Source organism: Sorex fumeus, unplaced genomic scaffold (genome assembly GCF_029834395.1).
Source record: "Sorex fumeus unplaced genomic scaffold, SorFum_2.1 ptg000191l, whole genome shotgun sequence".
Classification (NCBI taxonomy): Eukaryota; Metazoa; Chordata; class Mammalia; order Eulipotyphla; family Soricidae; genus Sorex; species Sorex fumeus.
In genome coordinates, this window is record NW_026606248.1 from 3,845,012 (window position 1) to 3,867,500 (window position 22,489).

The window sequence follows — 22,489 nt, forward strand, 5'->3', positions numbered from 1 at the left end:
ATTTTTTAAAATTATTTAAAATTTTTAATTTTTAAATAATGTAGGAGTACTACTTTTGTTCAGCCATTGATTAAATAATTGAATTGGGCATGAACGCCACACTGCTTTTTTTTTTTTTAATTGTATCACCATGAGATAGAGTTACAAAGCTTTCATGTTTGAGATTCAGTCATACAATGATGGAACACCCATCCCTCCACCAGTGCACATTTTTCACCACCAATGTCCCTAGTGTCTCCCATTGTATACTCCCCGCCCCCCCCCCCCCCCCACATCTAGTCCTCACCCTATCTCTATGGCAGACAATTTCCCCAATACTCTCCAATTTTGGGCATTATGTTTTGCTCAAAATTTCCCACCACCATTCAAGCCTGCCTGCCAGGGCAGATGCTAGATCATTTATTTTCCATTGTTCATTTTGAATATCATGAGAACACTCATGGCTGTGATTATAAATGTAAATTTCTAGATCGTAAATGGTTGAGTTCCAGAGACATCTCTGTATGGTATTAACCCATTTTGGGATTCAATTGGGAGTCTCTGGGCCAGGGCTGTTGGTGTGCTAAGATGGCACCCGGAGGCAAATTGTGGGCATGACAGCCAGTCTGCTGGGCAGGTGGGGACCTGGAGAGGGACAGCCCCGTGCCTCTGCCACCATGTGACCTGGAGATTCAGTCCTGGAACCTGCATACCTGGGCCTTCCTTGTGGAAACTCATGGTCACTGGGATTCCATCTGGAGTAGAAGGGGAGAGCACTCCTGCTCCATCTGGGATGCCCTGGTGAAATTGGCTCGGTATGGGGCCCAGAGAGATCTCCAGTTCTGTGGTGTCTCCTGGGACTTGCTTCTATGTCTCCGGGCCAGGGCTGTTGGTGTGCTAAGATCTATATTACAAAATTTTCAGCAGATAATATCTTGGTGAGATCCATCCTGAGATGGTGCTGTCAGGCTGGGGTTATCGCAGTGATTTTGGATTGTGGAAGCAAGTGGCTGCTGGAGGAGGCTCTGCTTGGGTGGGCACAGGCCAACCCATCCCCCTCCAGTTTACCCTAGTCTGTTCAGCTATGCGTGGGTCCAAGCTTAACTGTGGCTTTTGATCTCTTTTGAGATTTATTTAGGGACCTCTGAAGCAAAGCTTCAAATAGAGCTTACAGGGTGCCACTGGAGCTGCTTCATGGGGGTGACTGACTTCATGGGTCAGTGCTTCCATATGTATTGGGAAGTGGGGGGCAATAGTCCACCCCAACTCTGAGAAAGCCTGGAGATTTCAGTTACAAAACCCGCATACCAGAATTTTCAGCAGATTATATCTTGGTGAGATCTGCCCTGAGATGGTGGAGTCGGGCTGGGGTTATGGCAATGATTTTGGATTATGGGAGCAAGTGGCTACTAGTTGCTCTGTTTGGGTGGGCCACCAGGCCAACCTGCCCTCCCATTTACTTAAGTCTGTTCAGCCATGTACAGGTCCAAGATTAACTGTGACTTTTTATCTCTTTTGAGATTTATCTATGGGTTTCTGCAATAAGGCCAATAAATGAGCTTATATAGCTGAACTGGAGGTGGTTTGTGGGTGTAGCTCCCACATACCTATTTTTTGGCTGTTTAATTTCTTGGTAAACTTGGTCCCTAGTTGTTGGGGTCTGGCCATAGGCACAGTGGCAATTTGGGGATATCAGGAAGCCTGAAGGCACCATCAGGCTGCTAATGCACTCGCCCCGCAGGTACAGGTTGACCTGCTAGCAGTACCATACCCCCTCTAGTTGGATATTTTTAAATAAATTACTTAAAAGTATTTGTGTTTATTTATTTTTTTAAATCACAGTTACCCTTATAGCTGCTTTAAATTATCTTTTCTTTAGCCAGAGAGGTAGTACAGTGGGTAAGGCACTTGCCTTGTACACAGGCTAACACCAATTCAGTGTCAAGCACCACACATGATCACCCAAGCACAACCAGGAGTGATCCCTGAGCACAGTGCCTGGTGAAAGCCCTGAGCATCTCCAGGTATAGCTGACCCTCCCCCTTATATAAAATAACATAATAAGAAAACAAAGGGAATGCTTCCACATTCATTTTATCCTAATTCTAAAGAAGAATTTTTTTAAAAAGCTACACATGAATAGATGCAAAATAAAATCTAACAATATAAGAGAATCATTTGTCATTATCTAGTGGGAATCATTCCAAAGATACAAGGATGGTTCACATGCAAGTCATTATAACAGGCCACATCAACCAAACAAAAGATAAGGTCACAGAGTCCCATCAATAGTTCTATCCATTTATTTAAAAAACTGAAAATTGGAAATAGAAGGAACGTTAACCCACCTGCTGGGGTGACATGAGGCCATTGAGATGGAGATGCTTAAGTTATTAAAGTGATTGAAGTTATGATTAAAGTTATTAAGTAGCTATGTGGTAATCAGACAAGTGAGAGCATGGACATAAAAACTTGAGTATTCCCAAGACTGTTTAAATTATAATTAATGGGTGATCCTGATGAAAATACCTCTAAGATATAAATTAGGTGTTAAGAAAATTTCAGCTTGCTTGCTTTTTCAGGCCTGTGTTCTATTCTGAACATATCTCCCTCTTCCTCTCTCCATATCTCTGCATTTCCTTCAATTAAAAACTACTAGCTTCACCATACCTGTGCCTAAAATTCTTTTCAGTGAAGAACGGCAACAGACCTGGAACATCTGTGCCAGGGGGTAACCAACTTTCCTGCAAAGAGCATTCTGTCTCTCCAGCTGAGTTCAGGGCTCTTCAAGTTGGGAACCCATTTCCGTGCCTTGCAGAGCAAGAGGGCTTCAAGTGTAGCTTGACTGCCTTGGGCTGGCACACGCCAGCATCTGTGCTGTGTAGGCTCGTATAGCTGACTCAGCCAGTACTGACCCAACCCAAGCATTTCCCCAGTGACTGACAGGGGTCAGTCTGAGAGGTGCACTGTGTTTGTAGGCTACATCCCTGTTCCCCACTTTACTGAGCCACCTGCAACCCTAGGGGAAAGGGACCTGTTGGCTGATTAACCAGAAAATGTCCTGATCCGAGACTGGCTCACAGTAATAGAACTCCACTCCTGGCTGGCTTCACCAAATTGTAGCACGAAGGTTTCAATGTGAGACTGACTGAATTACACTGGCACAATTTGAGTTTAGTACAGATAGCAGGGCATTCATGAGCAAAGAATAAATCTGAGAAAAGTTGATCATCTTTTTGAAGTATTTAGAATGGTCTAAATATTTTCTGAAAATAATTTGAAATACATCACACACACACACACACACACACACACACACACACACACACACACACACACATGGGTTTGAGGTCATATCCAGCAATGCTCAGGGCTTGCTCCTGGCTCTGCACTCAGGAATTACTCCTGGCTGGTTTGGGGGACCATATGGGATATTGGGGATGGAACTTGGGTCTGCTATGTGTAAGATAAGTGTCCCACCTCCTGTACTATCACTCAGGCCCTGAAATCGCTTTTTAATAACAAGATAAAATGGTTGGAAAACTAAAACTATTGACATGTCTGGTGATGAATCCAGTGACTTTTACTTGGGCCAACGTGCTATGGAATGCCTTCACCAAACAGAATAACATAGTCATCCCCTCAAATTGAAAAGCACAAGAACCACTGTATGAGCCAACCTCGAAATCAAAGCCAAAAGACCTCTGCCTATTACAGATATATTTTTATTTTTGCTTTTTGGGGGTCACACCTGGCGATGCTCAGGGGTTACTCCTGGCTCATGCACTCAGGAATTGCTCCTGGTGTTGCTCAGGGGACCATCTGGGGTGCTGGGAATCAAACCTATGTCGGCCAAGTTGGCGGCGTGCAAGGCAAATGCCCTACCTGCTGTGCTATCGCTCCAGCCCCTTACAGATATGTTTTTAAGATTTATTAGAACCACTCTCATGAGAGCCACGTTAGATATACATCCTGGTATTTGTGTGGAGAGGAAAGTAAAGTCTGTACTATATCACAGTTCCAAATCTTGGCTCTGAAGCAAATGATGTGATGAAGAGAAAAAAAAAATGCCTGGGCGAGATTGGTGTCAGTGGTGAAGTTCTGCATCCTGCCTGTTTACTAGAAATCATTGTTAAGCACGGGAAGCCAGTTCCTTGTTTATGTGCTAAAGATCTTTGGCCCTGGGCAGTGGGGAAAAGGAAATTTCAAACTAGACCTCTGGTCTTGAAGATGTCTCTGAGTTTTGATAGGAGCCACTGAAGATTTTTGCTCGGAAGTGAACCTCCCTACCTCCTAAGAGATAACTGCTGGGAGCTGTTGCCCACCTGCATCCAGTCTGCTGGACTTGGATAAGAGGTTCACATCACTTCCTCCTTTTACTGTCAGATGAGTTAAAAACTTAGGTGCTATAGAGTAGACTTACTCTAATACTTCTAGTTATATTTGTTGTTATTTGGCTTGAGTTGGCAAGTAAAACTGCTTTGATCTTAAATTTAAACTTTTATCATTTTTTTTCCACTTTGGGTCATACTCGGCAGTGCTCAAGGGTTACTCCTGGCTCTGCTCTCAGGAATTACTCCTGGTGGTGCTTGGAGGACCATATGGGATGCTGGGGATCAAATCCAGGTTAGCCTCGTACAAGGCAAACATCCTACCTGCTGTACTATTGCTCCAGTCCTTTATCACAGTTCTGTACCCACATCATACCCCCACCCTGTAGGTACTGACGCTCTTCAATTTATAAAAAAGACACGCATGTATGTAGATATATCTTTATACATGTACATAAGTATTACCCCTTCCTAGGTAAAAGAAAGGCATTTATACACCCTTTCCCTCCAAAATTTCCCTAGTCAGGGGACCAGGAGATAGTGGGAAGTGGTAGAGTACAAGCTTTGCATGCTAGAAGTTTCCCGAATTGCGTGACTTAAGCACCCTGGAGGATGGCTGGCTTATTGCGGCAGAGTTAAGCCCAAACAGTAGGGCTGAATATCTCTGTGAGTGGCCCCCTGGGTCCTCAATGTTTGTTGGGGGATAGTGTCCCTACAGTATTGCTATTTCTCAATACTTTCGCCTTCTTAGTTCTACATTGTGTGGGTATACCATAACTTATTCAATTAGTCCCTTAGAAATAGACATTTGAGTTTATTGTAATGTCAATTTTGAAAGAAATCAAAAGTATAACAGCTGATTTGAGAGGGGAAGTAAATGTTGATAACTTGTAGCAGGTTAGAACACCATCCTTAAAAATCCTATCAAAGTGGTTCTTCTGAATCTGAATAAGCACAGCGTAATAAGCAGCTATTTAAAATAGCATCATGAACACATCACACCAATTTGATTGGCTTGCATATCCTTACAAAGGGATCGACCTATATTTAGAAGCCTTTCTCATAGGTCATATGATATCTCTATTGTTCATCGCTCAGTGGAAAACTAGCTTGTTAACATTTTTTAAATGACTGCGATTCAGATTGAATCAACTAACAGGAAAGATACATTCATACAGTGACAAAAAATAAGATGGTAGCAAGTCTACTAAGAAAACACTTTGAAGAACTGCTGCTCTTGTTTGGGAGGAGATAATTCAAAGGGGTGAAGCATGTGCTGGCTGGATTCTGATACTGCGTGGCAGTCGGGAATGGTCTCTGGTCCCTGAGCACTGGTAAACGTCAAATTCTGTTCTTACTGGCATGAGATAGGCAAAAAGTGGACAAATAGAGCAGTAGTACTCTTAAAGGAAGTTTTTTGCATGAACCCAACAACTTTATAACTCTCTCACAGTGATTTGATTTTTTTTTAAGTTGAATTAATACTATACAGCGCTTAAGGCCCATGCCAAGTAACATGTATTTAAACTGCTATTATCTGGGGGAAAAAGTCCAAGCAGGATATCCCCAGTGAAAGGGACTACTACTGGAATTTATAGCAACTCCAACACAGGTAAACAAATAATTTTTTTGAAAGCAAGTCCCTGAAAATGAACTTGTGTTTCCTTATGGTTATTATTTCTACTAGTGACCACATTCCTGATCATGCTTGTTCTGTGATCAGTCTTCATTTAATCTGTTCAAGTTGAATCTGTACAGATGAATCTGTAATGACCCATTCTGCTACCCTCTAGACTGCGCACGTGCTGATTAAGAGTCCAGAATCTGTCGTGCTAAAACAACGACAAAATTCAACCCCGTGGGGGGCTGGAGCGATAGCCTAGAGGCTAGGATGTTTGCCTTGCATGAGGCTGACCCGGGTTCGATTCCCAGCATCCCATATGGTCCCCTGAGCACCGCGAGGAGTAATTCCTGAGTGCTTGAGCCAGGAGTAATCCCTTGCATCTCTGGGTGTGATTCAAAAAAAAAAAAAATTCAGCTCCTCGGTACAGCACTTGGGTCCTCAGGGAGGGAGACAAGAAACCCCTTCGTTCAGAATATGCTATGCCTGGTGCTAGAGAGATGGTCTGGCTTGCCGAGCGCAGGGTTGACTGCATTGCCATCCCTCGGTACCCCCACGCTCTTCTTCCTCCAGGAGTGACCCCTGAACACAGAGGCGGGAGTCAGCCCTGAGCACTGTCGCATGTGCCCTCAACCTCGCCTCCCTCCCCCAAAGCGCAATTTCAGTCTCCAGATTGGAGTAAGGGAGGCACCGTACGGAGGAGCAAGATGCAGGGAAAACCATCACTGGCTTCAGACTACTGAAGGAACGTCGTGGGGACGGGGCAGAAACGCGAGCAGGGGTCCCGTGGACTTCGTGTGCGCGGGACGTTTGGGGGTACGCTTGGAGGCGGGTGCGGCGTGGCAACCCGGCACCGCAAACGCGGCACCCGCGCTCAGACGGCGTCGGCTTGAGAGAAAGAAGGCAAGGAAGCCCCGCCTCGCCGGCCCGGGAGAGGAGCCCGGGGTCTCGCCCCCGCGCGCGCGGGCCTGTGCGCGCCCTCTGCCCGCTCCCGCCGCCCTGCTTGGAACCCGGGGCTCTTCGTGCTGAGATCCGGGCTCCGGGCGCCCACCCGGCGGCAGCTGGGCGCTCCCCACCCCGGGCCCCCGGCCGCGCGCTTCCCGCCGGGCCCCACTCGGGGACCCGCCCCCGGGCCGGGCCGGCCCGCCGAGGCGTCCCGACCGCTCCTCGGCGCCCCCTGGCCGGCCCCGGCGCCCGAGGTTTCCGGTGGGCGGCCGCAGCCGGTTGTGACGCTGGCGGCCCGGAGCGGCCGCCTCCCCGCCCCTCGTCGTCGTCCTCCGGCTCGGGAGCCCCGGATCGCCCGGCTGCAGGTGGGCCTTGCGGGGCGCTCGGCGGAGCCTGCCCTGCGCCCGCCTCCCCGCACCGGCACCGCCCGCGCGCCTCGGGCCCGGCCGCCGCTCCCCAGCCAGCGGGTGCGGGGCAGGCGATCGCGACCCTCGTCCCCGAGCTGGGGCTCCCCCGAGCCCGCCAGGCGCAGCCGAGACGCCGCCGCGCCCCCGGCTTCTCCGCCCCGGCGGAGCGTCCTCCCGTGGGGTCCTCCCCAGCGCTTCGGTCTGGGGCTGTGGAGGGGGCGGGCGGGGGACCCTGGCTGATCCCCGAGAGGGCACGGCCCGGGGGTGGGGTGCCTCTGCGCCCCGGAACCCCCCCCCCACTTCCCGCGGTCGAGACCCGAGAATGCGGCGGGCGCTGGTCGCCCACCGTGAAACTGGGGTCGCCGGGGGGACGCGCTGCGCGGGAGGCCCCGACTCTGGCTTGCGCCGAGCGCTGCAGCCGCCAGTTGCGTGGTAGCATCGCCCTGTCGCACCCGCTGGAGCCCTTCTCCTGCCTGTAGCCCCAGGTCCACCTCTCAGCATCTCGCGGCCGCTTCCCATCGGCCTCTCCCCCGGTCCAGGCCCGTGGAAATCCAAAGCTAAGATCCACAAGTGGACAGAGCCGGCTGCATTGCGCCCAAGGAGAAAGTTATCGCAGCCACCAAAAACTTCCCTCCGTTCCCGCCCATCCTCGGGAGGCCCTGGCCGGGGCGAGAGACGCCAGGGAAGGCCCCTGGCCAGGACCGGGCTTGTGCTGTCACGCAGCCAGCGCCACTTCCCGTTAGCTTAGGCGAGTGGGTACGTGCCTGCTGCAAAAACCACGTTTCTCATCGAGGTCTTTTTCCCATGACCCAAGTGTTAACTGCATTGCCATGGATCAGTGAGCTGAGTTGGGGCTATAGAGCTCAGCTGAGGACAATGGGCTTGGAAAGGTCAGGACTTGATCCTATCAGTGACTGTATGTGGGGGGCGGGGGGGAGGGAAGGAGGGAGGGAGAAAATCAATGACTTTTAAAAGTGAACGACGAGTTAAAGGATAGCTCGTGCAGCTACAAGTCTTAGGTGTGGCTTAGTGAGTAGGAATATTTCCTTGAAAATAGGCAAATTGCTGCAGGGATTTTTTTCCCCTTGTCATTTTTTTGGGGGGGGGGGGTCACAGCCGCTATACTCAGGGGTTACTCCTGGCTCTGCACTCGGGAATTACTCCTGGCAGTGCTCAGGAGACCATATGGGAGGCTGGGATTCAAACCCGGGTGGGCCGCGTGCAAGGCAAACGCCCTATACGTTGTGTTATTGCTTCAGCCCCTCCCCTTGTCCTTTCTGATACTGTTTGTTGGCCTGGACCAGTTGATGCCTAGAACGTGGATCCTTATTCCTGTTCATTGTTGGAATCTTAAGTTATTACTTTAAATGTGCTTTCTTTACTTGACACTTAGTAGCAGGTTTTCTTTAGGAAAAGGAAGAACCCAATGAGCTAGGCCTTCTGCATAGGGGTTATCTCATTGAACTATTTCTCAGTTTCCCCCTTAATTCAAAATGTTCACTTGGATAATAATCTAGTTTAGCTTCTATTTAAGGTGATGTGTTTCATTTGTGACAGGTTTTAGATGCCTGAATCATTGCAACAGCTTCTGGGTGGTTTTGAAGATTAAAGAGGTGAGTTTTAAGTAAATCTTTTTTTTTTTAAATGTAGAATCAGTTACTATTAATATGTATTTTTATCTTTTGTAAAACTGTCACCTGTTCAACATTGGGTAAAAGTTCTAACTAAAAAATGTTCATTCACCAGTAGATAATAACATAGTCTCCTGAGGCACCTAAAGGGAAAATTAGCACCCCCCCCCCCACCATCACTCTAGGGTGGCAAAGGTTTTCTTCTTCCTGTCCCCGCTGTTTGCAGCTTGAGTGAACATACTGGTCTGTTTCTAATGGCTCCATCCACCTCTCCCACTATTAATGAAGACTTGGTTTTAAAGCTGAATTTTCCACCATCCCCATTGCTAAACCTTGCCAGGGAGCAATTAATATGGATTATGGTTCTATCAACTGATGGGAAGGGAACTTTTTTGCTCCTCACTTTATTTTTCTTGTTTTTTTCATTAAAAAAATTTTTTTTAAAGGAACAAGTCTTTTTTTTGTTTTGTTTTTTTTTTTTTGGTCATACCCAGCAATGCTCAGGGGTTACTCCTGGCTCTACACTCAAGAATTACTCCTGCCGGTCCTTGGGGGACCATATGGGATGCTGGGAATTGAACCCAGGTCAGCTGTGTGCAAGGCAAACGTCCTATCTGCTGTACTGTCACTCCGACCCCGCTCCCCACTTTAAAGCTAAGATAGAACTAAGTAAACCATGAATGACATGCTTATTTTCTGAGTTATAAAGGAGAAATCTTGTCTAAGAGATTTAAGTCCTTTATGGGGTTAATAGTATCAGGTTGTGATGGGCTGTTTTTCCATCATGCTAAGCGATGTCAGCAAGGAGTTAATGCTAAATTGTGGGACAAACTGCCTGGATTTCACTTCTGGAGTTTTCTAAGTCTTAACTCTTAAGATCAGAGATTGCTCTTTGATTTTCTTTTTTGGGGGGGCAGGGGTGGGCGGGCAGGGTGTGGGAGGTCATACCTGGTTCTACTCATGGGTTACTTCTGGCGATGCACTTAGAAATAACTCCTGATTGTGCTTGGGGGACCGTATAATATGCCAGAAATTGAACTCAGATTGGCCATGTACAAGGCAATTTTCTCCTATGCTGAACTTTCTGCCCTCAGAGACTGTTATTTTATACACACGAGTATAGGCTTCACAAGGACATGTCCACTGATGCATCCTTATAACATAAAAGAGCTATGTCCCCTTAGGCTAATCGTGATGATGAACTTTGGGGGGACCACCTAGTGGCCATCAGGGGTTAGGGGTTAGTCCCAGCAGTTCTTGGCCAATTGGGCTGGAAGTTTAATGCAAGTGCTTGGGGAACTGTGCAGTGCCAGGGATCGAATTCAGATTGGCCGCATGCAAGACAAGTACCTTAACCTCTGTTTCTCTAAAATTTGCCTGCTTCTGACTCATTTGATTCTCGCACTTGTCAACATCTGGAGTTGTTTGTTTATGTCTTTGTTTATTTTGCATTCCTTATATTGGGTTATAAGCTCCATTAAAGTCAGGTCTTTTGGGGCCAGAGTGATAGGATAGCAGGGAGCCTGCTTGCCTTGTATGCAGTCCATCTGGGTTCGATTGCTGGCACGCTGCGCCTGCCAGGAGTGATTGCTGAGCGCAGAGCCGGGAGTAAGCACTGCTGGGTTTGGCTCCCTTTTCCTGAAAAAAGAAAGAAAGAAAGAAAGAAAGAAAGAAAGAAAGAAAGAAAGAAAGGGTCTTTTTAATTTTATTCACCTCTGTATGTCTAGATCCTTACACAATTTCTGGCATATAATAGGTTTGTAATAAATGCTGAATAAAAAACATGCAGTGATATTGCTGAGGTTTTTTTTTTTTGGTACTTGTGCTTTAGTCTGTGACCCCCTTTGTCTTTTGATTATTTTTGTTTTTGGGGGCCACACCTGGCAATGCTCAGGGGTTCCTCCAGGCTCTGCGCTCAGGAATTACCCCTAGCAGTGCTCAGGAGACTATATGGGATGCTGGGGATTGAACCTGGGTTGGCACAGGCAAGACAAGCTCCCTACCTGCTGTACTATGCCCTCACCTTCCCCTAATCCCCATTGCCTTTTAAAGGTTAGATCTTAACAGAGGTGGGTTTAATTTTTTTTCTCTAGGTTCGGAAGTTGCTATGTTAATGCTGTTTGTTTTTGGAGTCCTGCTTCATGAAGTCCCACTGAGTGGTCAAGATGAGTATCCTCCCATTGCCAAGGGCAGTGCAGATGCCCCGCTCTTTGACTACCCCAGCATCCACTTGCCAGAAGAACACATCCCCTACTTTTTGCACAATAATGGGCACATTGCCGCGGTCTGTAAGAAAGATGCACAGTGTCCATATAAGGTCGGTATTGTTTTTTTTTTTCCATTCATTGTACTTTATTTTTTTTTCCCCTTTATTGTATTTTTTTTTTAAAGTTGTAGATTTACAATTTTTTGTGCTTTGGTTTCAATTATACAATGATCAGATACCCATCCCTCCACCAGTGCCCATTTTCCACCACCATGGATAATATCCCTCCCACCCCCATCCCCCCATCCCCCCTGTCTCTGTGGCAGGGCAATCCCCTGTGTTCTCTCTCTCAAAAAATCCCAGCTAGTCAAGTTTGGTTGTGAGCAGGAGACAATGTTAAACAGTTTAACAAAAACTCACATCCTTCGGACCAACTTGTTTTTTATCCTTTTATTTATTTTTGCAAGGATGCTGGTTGGGTTATCAGACTAGTTCCGAAATATAACCTGAACCTGAAGGTAGATACCCTCTTTGGTGGCAGTCAAATCAATCATCATATTTCACCTACAACTTCCAAGTGATTGAATTTCACCATCATCACTCCCATGTGAGGTGTAAATAGACTTCACCAGTAAAACACTCTGTAAATGAAGCGAAGCAGATTCTATGCAGAGAAGAGTATCTAGTTCAATTTGACCAAGGGCTTTCTCACCTCTTATTTTTAAAACTGCACTTAAAAGCGGTTCTTAGCACCTAATTTCAGCAACAACACCTCCGCCTCCGCCTCCTCCTAATTAAGAGGTTACTGTGGTATTCCTTCTGTTTTAGAGTTGTTGGAAAGGCCTCAAATTGGAGCCCATTAAGATGTCTCCCAAATGCTCTTAGATCAAAGCGGGGCATTGTGAGATGCTTCCTTTCCCATGGTGCCAGCACAGGAAGCATATGGAGAAGAAACCTGGGAAAAGACCAGCATTGCTCCCTGGATCTTGGAAAATAGCCTTCTCACTCCCTTGCCAACAGTTAGCTGCTGTGTCTCTTAAGGACTTCAGAGAACTCCCTTTCTTGCAGGGGATCTGCTAATACTGACTGATGAATAAAAATGATCCATTTAATTTAGCACCTGTGTTTTTGTTGATAGAATACCAGTTCAGGAACCAGGGGGATAGACAGCAGATAGGGTATTTGCCTTGGATTACAGGGCGCTGGGGACAGTTGGTGGGTGTAACGCCTACATACTGGAAGATGGGGGATCTGGGTGGAGGAGGCTCCAGTCCCAATCCGAGCAGGCTTGGAGATCTACGCCCCGGGTCCCACACATCTGGGTTCCTCGGCTGGTTCCTTCATGCCGAAAAGGCAACAGTAGACAATTTGTTTTCTATTGCTGGTTATGAATAACATAGATGTTGTGCGGCCACAGTACTAGCCATGCGATTTTGAAATTCTGAAATTTTAACAATTAAATCTGGAGGGATTTCTGCCAAAACCTGCTGGGTTCCAAGATTTGTTCCTGCGTCTGTGGGATCATGGCCATTAAGCAGCTTGATCAGGAGCCAGAGAGACCTTTTGTGGGCAGCCACTCAGGGTCTTGTTGGGATGGGGAGGAAAGGGCAGACTCCACCCCCATCCCTAGAGGCCCCACATGTCTTGTCGCTGCGGGCCCAAACCTGACTGTCCAGTGGTCTCTGGAGGATGGCGGCCACTGGGCCGCCAGGGGGAACAGGCCAAGTCATGAAACCTATTCCCACCTGAGGTGACCCATCACCAGTAACCTACTGCAAGGACCAGATGCATTTCTGCCAAAAGCCTCTGGGTTTCGAGATTTGTTTCTGAGTCTCTGGGATCATGGCCATTAAGCAGTCCAATCAGGAACCAGAGAGGCCATGCCTCCAATTATATAGCTGAGCTGGAGGTGGTTTGTGGGTGTGGCTCCCATATAACTAACTTTTGGCAGTTTGCTTTCTTGGTAAACTTTGCCCTAAGTTTTTGGGGTCTGGCCAAAGGCACAGCAGCAATTTTGGGGTATCTGGAAGTCTGAAGATGCCATCAGGCTGCTGATGCACTCGCCTCACAGGTACAGATTGACCTGCTGGCGGCACCGTACCCCCAAGGATTTATTTTTTTCATGAGAAAAATGTTGGAGTCCTTTTTCAATGTTAGAAGAGAGATGAGTTAAATATTCATGTGTCTTACATTCTAGAAACACTTAGAGAATTTAAACTACTGCTGGGGTTATGAAAAATCCTGCCAACCAGAGTTCAGATTTGGTTACCCTGTTTGCAACTACGTGGACATGGGATGGTAAGTCTGCAGTTGCCATAATTCTCAATTTTAAGTCATCTTTAATCACTTAATCACTTAATCCCCGTTATTCATCGATTTATTTGAGCGGGTGCCAGTAACGTCTCCATTCATCCCGGTTGCGTGCTAGCGTAGCCCAATGGTATCTGTTCGTTTTAGGAACATGTAGAGCCTCAAACCGATCATTTAGGGTCTTGACGAAGAAGTCTGACCATCTTATAGGTGGGCGTCCACGTGATCTTTTGATGTCTCGTGGAATCCAATCAGTAATGGCTCTAGTCCAGCGGTTGTCTGTAAACTTCATTACGTGTCCAGCCCATCTGATTTTTGATGTCTTGGCAAATGAGACAGCGTCCCTGATTCTTGAGCGTTGACGAAGATCAGAACTCCGGATTCTATCTTTCATTTGAGTGAATCGTGATATTCCAAGCATAGTTCCAAGTTCCAAGTCATCTTTAGCTCTGCATTATATGCAATGCTTCAATGGCCAACTAGATGTTTTGTTTCAGATAGTAATTCCTTTAGATAATAATTTGCTTGTTCAATCATGAGCTTAACTTGACTGATCTCCCCCTCTCTCATTTCCTTTGACACATGGAGAAACATTTTCCCCCAGCATACTTATGAAGATAGATTGACAGTTCTAGAAGGTAGGATTTGATATAAAATATACTTTGGTATGAAAGTATTTCAATACATTCAAGTATAGTGGGAAAAGGATATAGAGTAATAAATACTTCATTGTCTTCAGTTCCTCATTTCATTTTTATTGTATTTTTTAATCAATATATAAGTTATATAGGTCTCATTCCCCTGACCCTGAAAGAGCCTCCAATTGTTGGGAAAAGATGAGTAAGAAGAGGATGCTAAAATCTCAGGGCTGGGAGGAATAGAGACATTACTGGCACCTGCTCGAGTAATTTGACGATTATCAGAATGACAGTGATAAAGTGTTACAGTGATATAAGTTTGTAAGTAACGTATTTTAGTAAGTTTTGCATAGTGAGGAATAGTTCCAGGGAAGTCAAAGTTTACTTGACAAGTAATGACAAACTAACTGTTGGAAAAAGATTCCAGGTTTGGAAAAAAATTACAAACCAGCTGTGTGGAATTTCTTTGTTTGAGAGTAGGACGGACACCCTGGAGTCGGCCCAGGATATCTTCTGGAGACAGGCTGACTTTGGCTACGCTGGCGAGCGGCTGGAGGAGCTGCATTCACTTTGCCACCCCAAGGAAACGGTTGGTGTAGAGCTGCGGGGAAATGAGTGTGGCTGTGAAAAAGTCCCTGCAGCGCTTAGATTGCAACGTTGGGGGTGGCACCCTGAAAGGAACTCTTTCCTGATACGTATTTATGAGAATTTTTGTATGTGTGCATGAGTGTAACTGTCCTACAGTATTTCCGTTTCACTCGAAAGGCATATCCTGTTGTTTTGTTTTGTTTTGTTTTGTTTTTCCTTTTCCTCCCCTACCCGCTTCCCTTCCCTGTGGTGGTTGTTGATTGTTGTGGGTGATGCCAGGAGGTCACATCCAGTGGTCATTGTCGTCATTGGTGCATTTCCTTGTGATGCGTGTAGGGGGCATTCTTCAGGTTGCAGTGCTTGCATGCTCCCCTGGGGTCCTCATGGGGGCTGGGGGTCGCTCCCTCTTTGAGTTGTGGGGCTCATGCACATTCTGATTGTAGTATTCTTGCCAGTCACCCCTTAATCCTGGTTTGACATCTTTTTGACTTTTGGTGCTTGAAGGCCTTCACCTCTTGTGGTTGCAATGCTAGCATGTACCTGATTCCCATGCAGCTGGAAATCATCTACAACACTGGGGATCACAGACAGCGTAACTGCCTGACACACACAGTAGAATCATGGAACTCGATCAGCATATGTGGTGGCACTGGGAATTGAACTCTCAGCCTTAAGCTTGCAAGGCAGGAGGCCAAAGCCACTGAGCTACCCCAGAGGCCCTCACGGCCTGTTCTCACACATCAATAAATTCTGATCAGTTAAATTCTTTATTTTTTTGTTTTGCTTTTGAATCATACTCAGGGGTCTCAGGAGCTATTCTAAGCTCTGTACTCAGGGTGCACTCCTGCCTGTGCTTAGGAGAACCTGTGATACTGGTGACCGAACCCGGCCTCCTGTGTGCAAAGCCTGCACTCCAGTCCATGGAGCTCTGCATGCCTTTGACCCTTTGTCTAGTTTTGGAATATTTACTCCCAATATATGCTAAAAAAATGCAAATTGATAATTGCAACTTTATAATTCTTTACAAATACTGCCATTCCACACTGTTCTTCGTTGAGCATGTTATAGCTTGCATTCTATTTGCGAAGTGGATTTTAAGTTTTGCTTTTGATCCATATTTCTGTTACTCTTGGCTATTTCTGGCTCAGTGATCATGGATCACACCCAGTAGTGCTCTGGGGAACATGAAATGCTGAGACTGCATGCAAAGCAAGGACTACTATTCTTTGAGCTAGCTCCTATTGTGTGTGTGTGTGTGTGTGTGTGCGTGTGTGTGTGTTTTGTTTTTTATTTCTTTGTTTTTCTCTTTGAGCCACAACTGGCTTTGCCCAGCGGTTTCTCCTGACTCTGCACTCAGGAATTTCTCTTGGTGATGCTCGGGGCACCATATGGAATGAATCCTGGGGATTGAACCCTGGTTGACTACTTGCAAGACAAGCACTGTACTATCTCTCCAGCTCCTGGAGTTGTTGTTGTTGTTGTTGTTGTTTTTGTTTGGGGGGAGGACACATGACTGTGCTCAGGGCTTACTCCTGATTCTGTGTTCAGGGCTCACCAAGGGACCATAAGTAGTGTCAGGAATTGAGCCATGCTTGGCTGCATGAAGAACAAACATCTTACCTCCTGCCCTGCCCTTTGAGGCCTGCATAGAGCAAGCCCTGTACAGAACATCCTCCCCCCACCCCACCCCCCACACAGAACAGCAAAACATTTTCAGATTCTGCATTTGAAATGCCCCCTGCAGAACCGGCTCCTAGCAAAGGCTTCGGTGTTATTTTTTTTTTCTTCTTGGGTCACATCCGGTGATGCACAGAGGTTACTCCTGGTTCGTGAACTCAGGAATTACCCCTGGCGATGCTCATGGGACCATATGGGATGCTGGGAATCCAACCTGGTTGACCGCATGCAAGGCAAACGCCCTCCCCGCTGTGCAATAGCTCCAGCCCCATTGGTGTTAGTTTTTAAACGCCTATGAAGTTGTAGCATTTAGATTAACATTTATTCTCTTACTCTTTTTCTCTCTCTATGTTTATATAATTTTTTTTTGGTTTGGTTTGGCTTTGGGGCCACACCTGTCAGTGCTCAGGGCTTAGTCCTCCCTCAGCACTCAGGGGTCACTCCTGGTGGAATCATATAGGGTGCCAGGGAGCATACCTGGATTGGGAGCATGCAAGGCAGGTGCTCTACCTGCTATTCTATCACTTTAGTCCCATATTCTTGAACTTGTTCCATGTCTCTGACATCTTATGGACTTTTCCTTTTGCTTTTTTTTCCTCTCTCTCTTTTTATTTGTATTTTTTTGGTCACACCCGGTGATGCAGAGGGATTACTCCTGGCTATGCACTCAGGAATTACTCCTGGCGGTGCTCGGGAGACCCCATGGGATGCTGGAAATCAAACCCAGTCGACTGCATGCAAGGCAAATGCCCTACCCACTGTGCTATTGCTCCAGCCCCCCAGGGACCTTTTCTTAATTCCAGGAATTTGAGAAAACTAAAATTAAAAAAATTCCAAAAGTGGAATATATGTGCTATCGTATTTTTGGAGATGACACATAGTTTAACTTTTATTTATTTTTATTATTATTAATTTGTTTTTGGTTCACATATGATAGTGCTCAGTGCTTACACCTGATTTTATGCTCAGGGATCACTCCTAGCAGGGCTTGGGAGATGCTATGGGGTGCTGGGGACCGAACCTGGTTCAACACATGCAAGGCAAGTGCTCTACTTGCTGTACTGTTGTGTGTACTATGTATTGTGCTGTTCTGGCCATAATAGAACTTTTAAAAGATGCATTTGCAGGTGGGAGGCCTGGCCATAACCTGCCCTGCTGCAGGGTGCCATTATCAGCCCCTGCTTCATATGTTGCACACTTTGGTGGAGTCTAGTCACACAGAATGGGTTCAGGAACAGCCTCCTAGTACAGGAGACTCAGAAAGTCTCTGCTTATAGAATGCTTCCTGCTGTGATTCTGATGCAGGATTTTTTGGGAGGTTGCCTGATGCAGGATTTTTAGGAGGTTGACTAAGCCCTGAGCACTAACAGGTGTGGCCCAAAGCCAAACCAAACCAGCGTTTTAAGTATGAAAATACTTAATCCTGTTATTGCTGCTTGAGTATGGCCCCATACCAGCTATGGATCCCATTCGGGTCAAGATTAGAGTCTCACGTTCATTGCAAGTTATGGGTAGAAATCAGGAAGATAGCAGTTCACCAATAAATAAAAATCCATAGTAGAGTAGATGAATGTTTTGGGAGTATTCATCTTTCAATACAAACTGGATTGATAGAAACAGGACCCGGGCATGTACTCTTCAGTGAATTAGAAAACACTGCCCTCATGCTTCTACTGAGACAGAAATTCCCACAAGGTTTATGGTTTACAGAAAGTCTCTCTTAATAAAATTGGTAAGCTTCCCTTCCTGCCTTGCATCTTAACATCTCTTTCGTAATTTTTTGTTTCATTTTTTCATTTTTAAATTTTCATTCTTCTTTGTTTCATTTGGCTTGCTTTTGAAAAACGTTTTCCTCACACGACCGGGGATAGTGTAGTTTCTGAGTTTGTTTCTTCCTTTCTTTTTGAAAAGTACTGGTCTAAGCTGCAGATATACTTCTTGGCTTTAAAATCTGAAGTGATATAAATAGAATGCTTGGGGGTTCTTCATAATAACCTAAAAGTGTGTGAATTGGCCTAAGTGTGCTTGACCAGGCTTTGCTAGGGATCAGAAAAATGCTTTAAAAATTTTAAATTCTTTATCAAGCTATGTAGTTTGAACTTGAAGTTGTACAAGCCATCAACAGGTTTAGCAAGTCTGGGTGCATTCTCAGAATGTTAATGCTCAGAGTTCTGTCCTCCCCTTCTCAATTCAATTTCAGAGTGACTCAAGTCTGGAATGTTCCCGTTTTCTCCAGTATTGCAGAGCAACCCATCTTTACCTTGACTTAAGAAACGTCAAGAGAAACCATGACAGGTACTGAAGTGGCTATTAAAATGTAATGAAAATTTTGAATACATTGCAGATCCAGGCATATGCTTTAGGTTTGCTTCATAATAACATGGGTAATAATATTGGAGAAAGGGCCAAAGACCCAGATTGGTTACAAGCTGATAATTATGAAGCTGAGGTATGTCTGCATAAGTTTCCTTTATACCATTCTGCTACTTTTGTATGTTTGAAATATTCTACTATATCAGGAGTTAAAAAAATTCTAATGAAAACTGATTTTAGAAGTTGGTGAACCATATTAGTTACAGTCTGTGTGCTGAAATTCATGAAGCGTGTTTCTGAACTCACCTTCCTATCTCCCAGATTTAAGGAAGGCTTCTTCCAGAGCGGGGAGATTGGAGGACACTGTACACTGGACAGTCATACATTGATGTCTGAAGGTCAGCGTAAAAGCCCACTGCAGTCTTGGTAAGATTTTTAAAATTTTTATTTTATGGGCTGGAGCAGTAGCACAGTGGGTAGGGTGTTTGCCTTGCATGAGGCCGACCTGGGTTCGATTCCCAGCATCCCATATGGTCCCCTGAGCACCGCCAGGAGTAATTCCTGAGTGCAGAGCCAGTAGTAACCCCTGTGCATGACAAGCTGTGACCCAAAAAGCTAAAATTTTTTTTTATTTTATGACTTTTTGGTTTGGGGGATCAACCCAGAGGTGCTAAGGGCTTTCTCCTAGGTCTGTGTTCAGGGATCACTCCTGGAGGTGCTCAGACCACCTACTGAAGTGCTAGGGGTTGAATTGGGTTAGACTGCATGCAAGGCATGCACCATAACCCTGATAGCTGATATTTGACAATTGATTTCTAGTGTGTTTTGTTACCGTATTTCCCTAGGGCGTATTTGTATTGGGCTGGAGTGATAGCACAGCAGTAGGGCGTTTGTCTTGCATACAGGTGGCCCGGCCAAGCTGGGTTCAATTCCTCTGTCTCTCTCAGAGACCCTCGGCAAGCTACCGAGAACATCTCGCTCACACGGCAAAGCCTGGCAAGCTACCCATGACGTATTCGATATGCCAAACACAGTAACAACAAGTCTCACAATGGAGACGTTACTGGGCCCGCTTGAGCAAATCAATGAACAACGGGAGGACAGTGCTCCAGTGCTCCAGTGCTCCAGTATTTGTATTATTCTGTGTACTGCATTATTCAAGATATCCTCATGTATGCTTCTTTTTTCATTTTTTAATTTTTTATTATTATTTTTTCCCTTTTTATTGATTCACCACGAGGAATAGTAACAGAGCTTTTCTTTTTGAGCTTTGATCATAAAATCATCAATCACCCATCCCTTCACCAGTGCACGTTTTTCACCACCAAAGTCCCCAGTATTCCCCTCCAACCCCATTCCACACCTACCCCTGCCTGCGTGGTAGACAATTTGTACAATACTTTCTTTCTCTACTTTGGTTACTTTCGATATCTGAGCCCAGTCTCACCCCCACTCATACCTGCCAAAAATGCAATGCTAGACAGTGTGTTTTGTATTGCTTGTTATGGATGCAATGTAATGTCTAGGAATTCTAAAATTTTAATAATTATGGTCTGGAGAGATCACTGTAGCAAGTTGCTTGGGTCCGAGATTTGTTTGTTTGTCTCTGGATCATGGCCGTGTGGGAGCTTAAGTAGATGGTAGCTGTGTGTGGGCATCATCTCAGAGTCCCATTGGCCGGGGGGAAAGGAGAAAGACTGACTCTTCTCCTGTCCCATGAGACCTGGCATTTCCCGCCACCACCAACTGTACCTGGAGTTTTTTGCTGAATTCTAAAAGATGGCAGCTGCCAGGATTCCTAAAGGGCAGGTGGAGGGATAGTACCTGCCCCCAACTGTAGTGGCCCGGTGAAAATGGCCTATTTCAAAGTCCAGAGCCATCTCTGTAGCAAATAGCTCGGGTCTGAGATTCATTTGTGTGTCTCTGGATCATGGCCATGTAGGAGCTTAAGTAGACTGTAGCCATGTCCTCACGTATCCTTTTATGTTCATTGTCTGTTGTCAAGTAACAAATTGCTCCAAACCCTTAAAGAACAAATATTTATGCTCTCATTATGTTTCTGATGTTCAGGATTTGAAGCAGCTTATCTATAATGTTCTGATGTACGATCTTTTAGGAGGTTGCATCAAAATGACTAGGATGGTGTTTTTGCCTTCTGCATGGCCAACCCAGGTTTGATCCCCAGAACACCTTATGGTCCTTAGAGCCTGCCAGGAGTGATCGCTGAGCACAGAACCAAGAATAAGTCCTGAGCACTGCTGGATGTGACCCAAAACTAAAACAAAATCAAGAAACAAATTGACCAGGAATGTGGTTATCTTTAAAGTGAGCTGGGCCTAGAGAATCTGCTTCTGAGCTCACTCATCTCATGTGGTTGTAAGCTTCCATTTCTTTCTGGCTCTTTTCTTTTCTTTTCTTTTTTTTTTTTGCTTTTTGTGTCACACCCAGTGATGCTCAGGGGTGACTCCTGGCCCTGCACTCAGGAATTGCTCCTGGCAGTGCTTGGGGGACCACATAGGATGCCAGGGATAGAACCTTGGTCGTCCATGTGCAAGGCAAACGCCCTAACCACTGTACTTTTACTCTGGCCCTCTTTCTGGCTGTTGACCAGAGGAATAATTTCCTAGCCACATTGGCCTCTTTTTATTCACAGCATAGTAGCAAATTTCCCTAAGAGCTAGGGCGGCTCTGTTGAAGAACAGAGACAGAAACAGAGAAAGAGACACGGAGAGGATTCCCTAACATACAGACCTCAATCTTGGTGTGCCCTCATCTCAGAGTGACACACCACTGCCTTTGCCATTGTGTATAAATTAATTCTAAAATTAACCCATCCTTAGGGAAGGAAATAAATCTATATCTCTTGAAGGAAGAGGCAGCTAATAATTTGTGGACATCTTTTTAAAATCACCACAATATTTCATAATTGTGGATATTTAAAGTCATTGAGAGTTTTGGGCCACACTTGTTGGTGCTCCTGGCTTCCTCCTGGTTCTGCTCTCAAATATCACTCCTGGTGGGGTTCAGGGGGCCATATATGGTACAAGGATGAAACTTGGGTCAGCTGTGCTTAAGGCAAATGCCTAACCCCCCTGTACTATCTCTCTAGATGAACAACTATGGATTTTAGGATTTATTTCATATTTAATTCACATTCATGTGGACTTTAAGAGTTTTAAACACCCCCTTTCACATGCTTGTGATTGTCTTCTGTATGGAAGAAAACTGTGCCTTGTGGCTTCCAAAGATGTTTTCTGAGAAACAAATTTCCTTTCTTCTGGCAAATGCCTGAACCGGTTGCCACTTCCGAGGTGCCCGCAATTCCTGGAATCTCCTGTTTCGCAGAATCCAAGAAACCCATCACCAGAGATTCTGGACTCATTGTTACTTCTAATCCTTGTCGGATCACGGGAAGTCCTTTTGAATAACAGCCATCTCGCTGTTAGACCATTTAGTCAACTCAATGTGTACATCTCGTCTCTGAAAAGTTTCCAGTTAACTTTTGCTCATTGGGCTGGAGTGATAGCACAGCGGGTAGGGCGTTCGCCTTACAAGCGGCCAACATGGCCGACCCGAGTTCGATTCCTCCGCCCCTCTCGGAGAGCCCGGCAAGCTACCGAGAGTATTCGATATGCCAGACACAGTAACAACAAAGTCTCCAATGGAGACGTTACTGGGCCCGCTCGAGCAAATCGACGATCAACGGGAGGGCCTTTACCTTTACCTTTAGGCTGAATTTCAAAAACATCTTTGTCCCTTGTCTCAACATTTTTTGTATCTTTGTTTGGGGGGGCACATCTGACAATGCTTAAGGTTTACTTTTGGCCCTATGCTTAGGTGTCT

General features: G+C 45.8%; 1 protein-coding gene across 1 annotated transcript in view; it reads left to right on the plus strand.

Annotated features, from left to right (window-relative positions):
• The first annotated feature begins 7,165 nt into the window (after positions 1–7,165).
• The window catches only part of EOGT (EGF domain specific O-linked N-acetylglucosamine transferase), a 41,568-nt gene continuing 26,244 nt past the window's right edge, over positions 7,166–22,489 (plus strand). Inside the window, exons 1-7 of the mRNA XM_056108018.1 lie at positions 7,166–7,241; positions 8,841–8,896; positions 11,008–11,231; positions 13,318–13,418; positions 14,549–14,657; positions 18,534–18,628; positions 18,968–19,072. Of these exons, the coding sequence (XP_055963993.1) occupies positions 11,022–11,231; positions 13,318–13,418; positions 14,549–14,657; positions 18,534–18,628; positions 18,968–19,072 (620 nt within the window). The 5' untranslated portion in view covers positions 7,166–7,241; positions 8,841–8,896; positions 11,008–11,021. The remainder of the gene's footprint in view (positions 7,242–8,840; positions 8,897–11,007; positions 11,232–13,317; positions 13,419–14,548; positions 14,658–18,533; positions 18,629–18,967; positions 19,073–22,489) is intronic.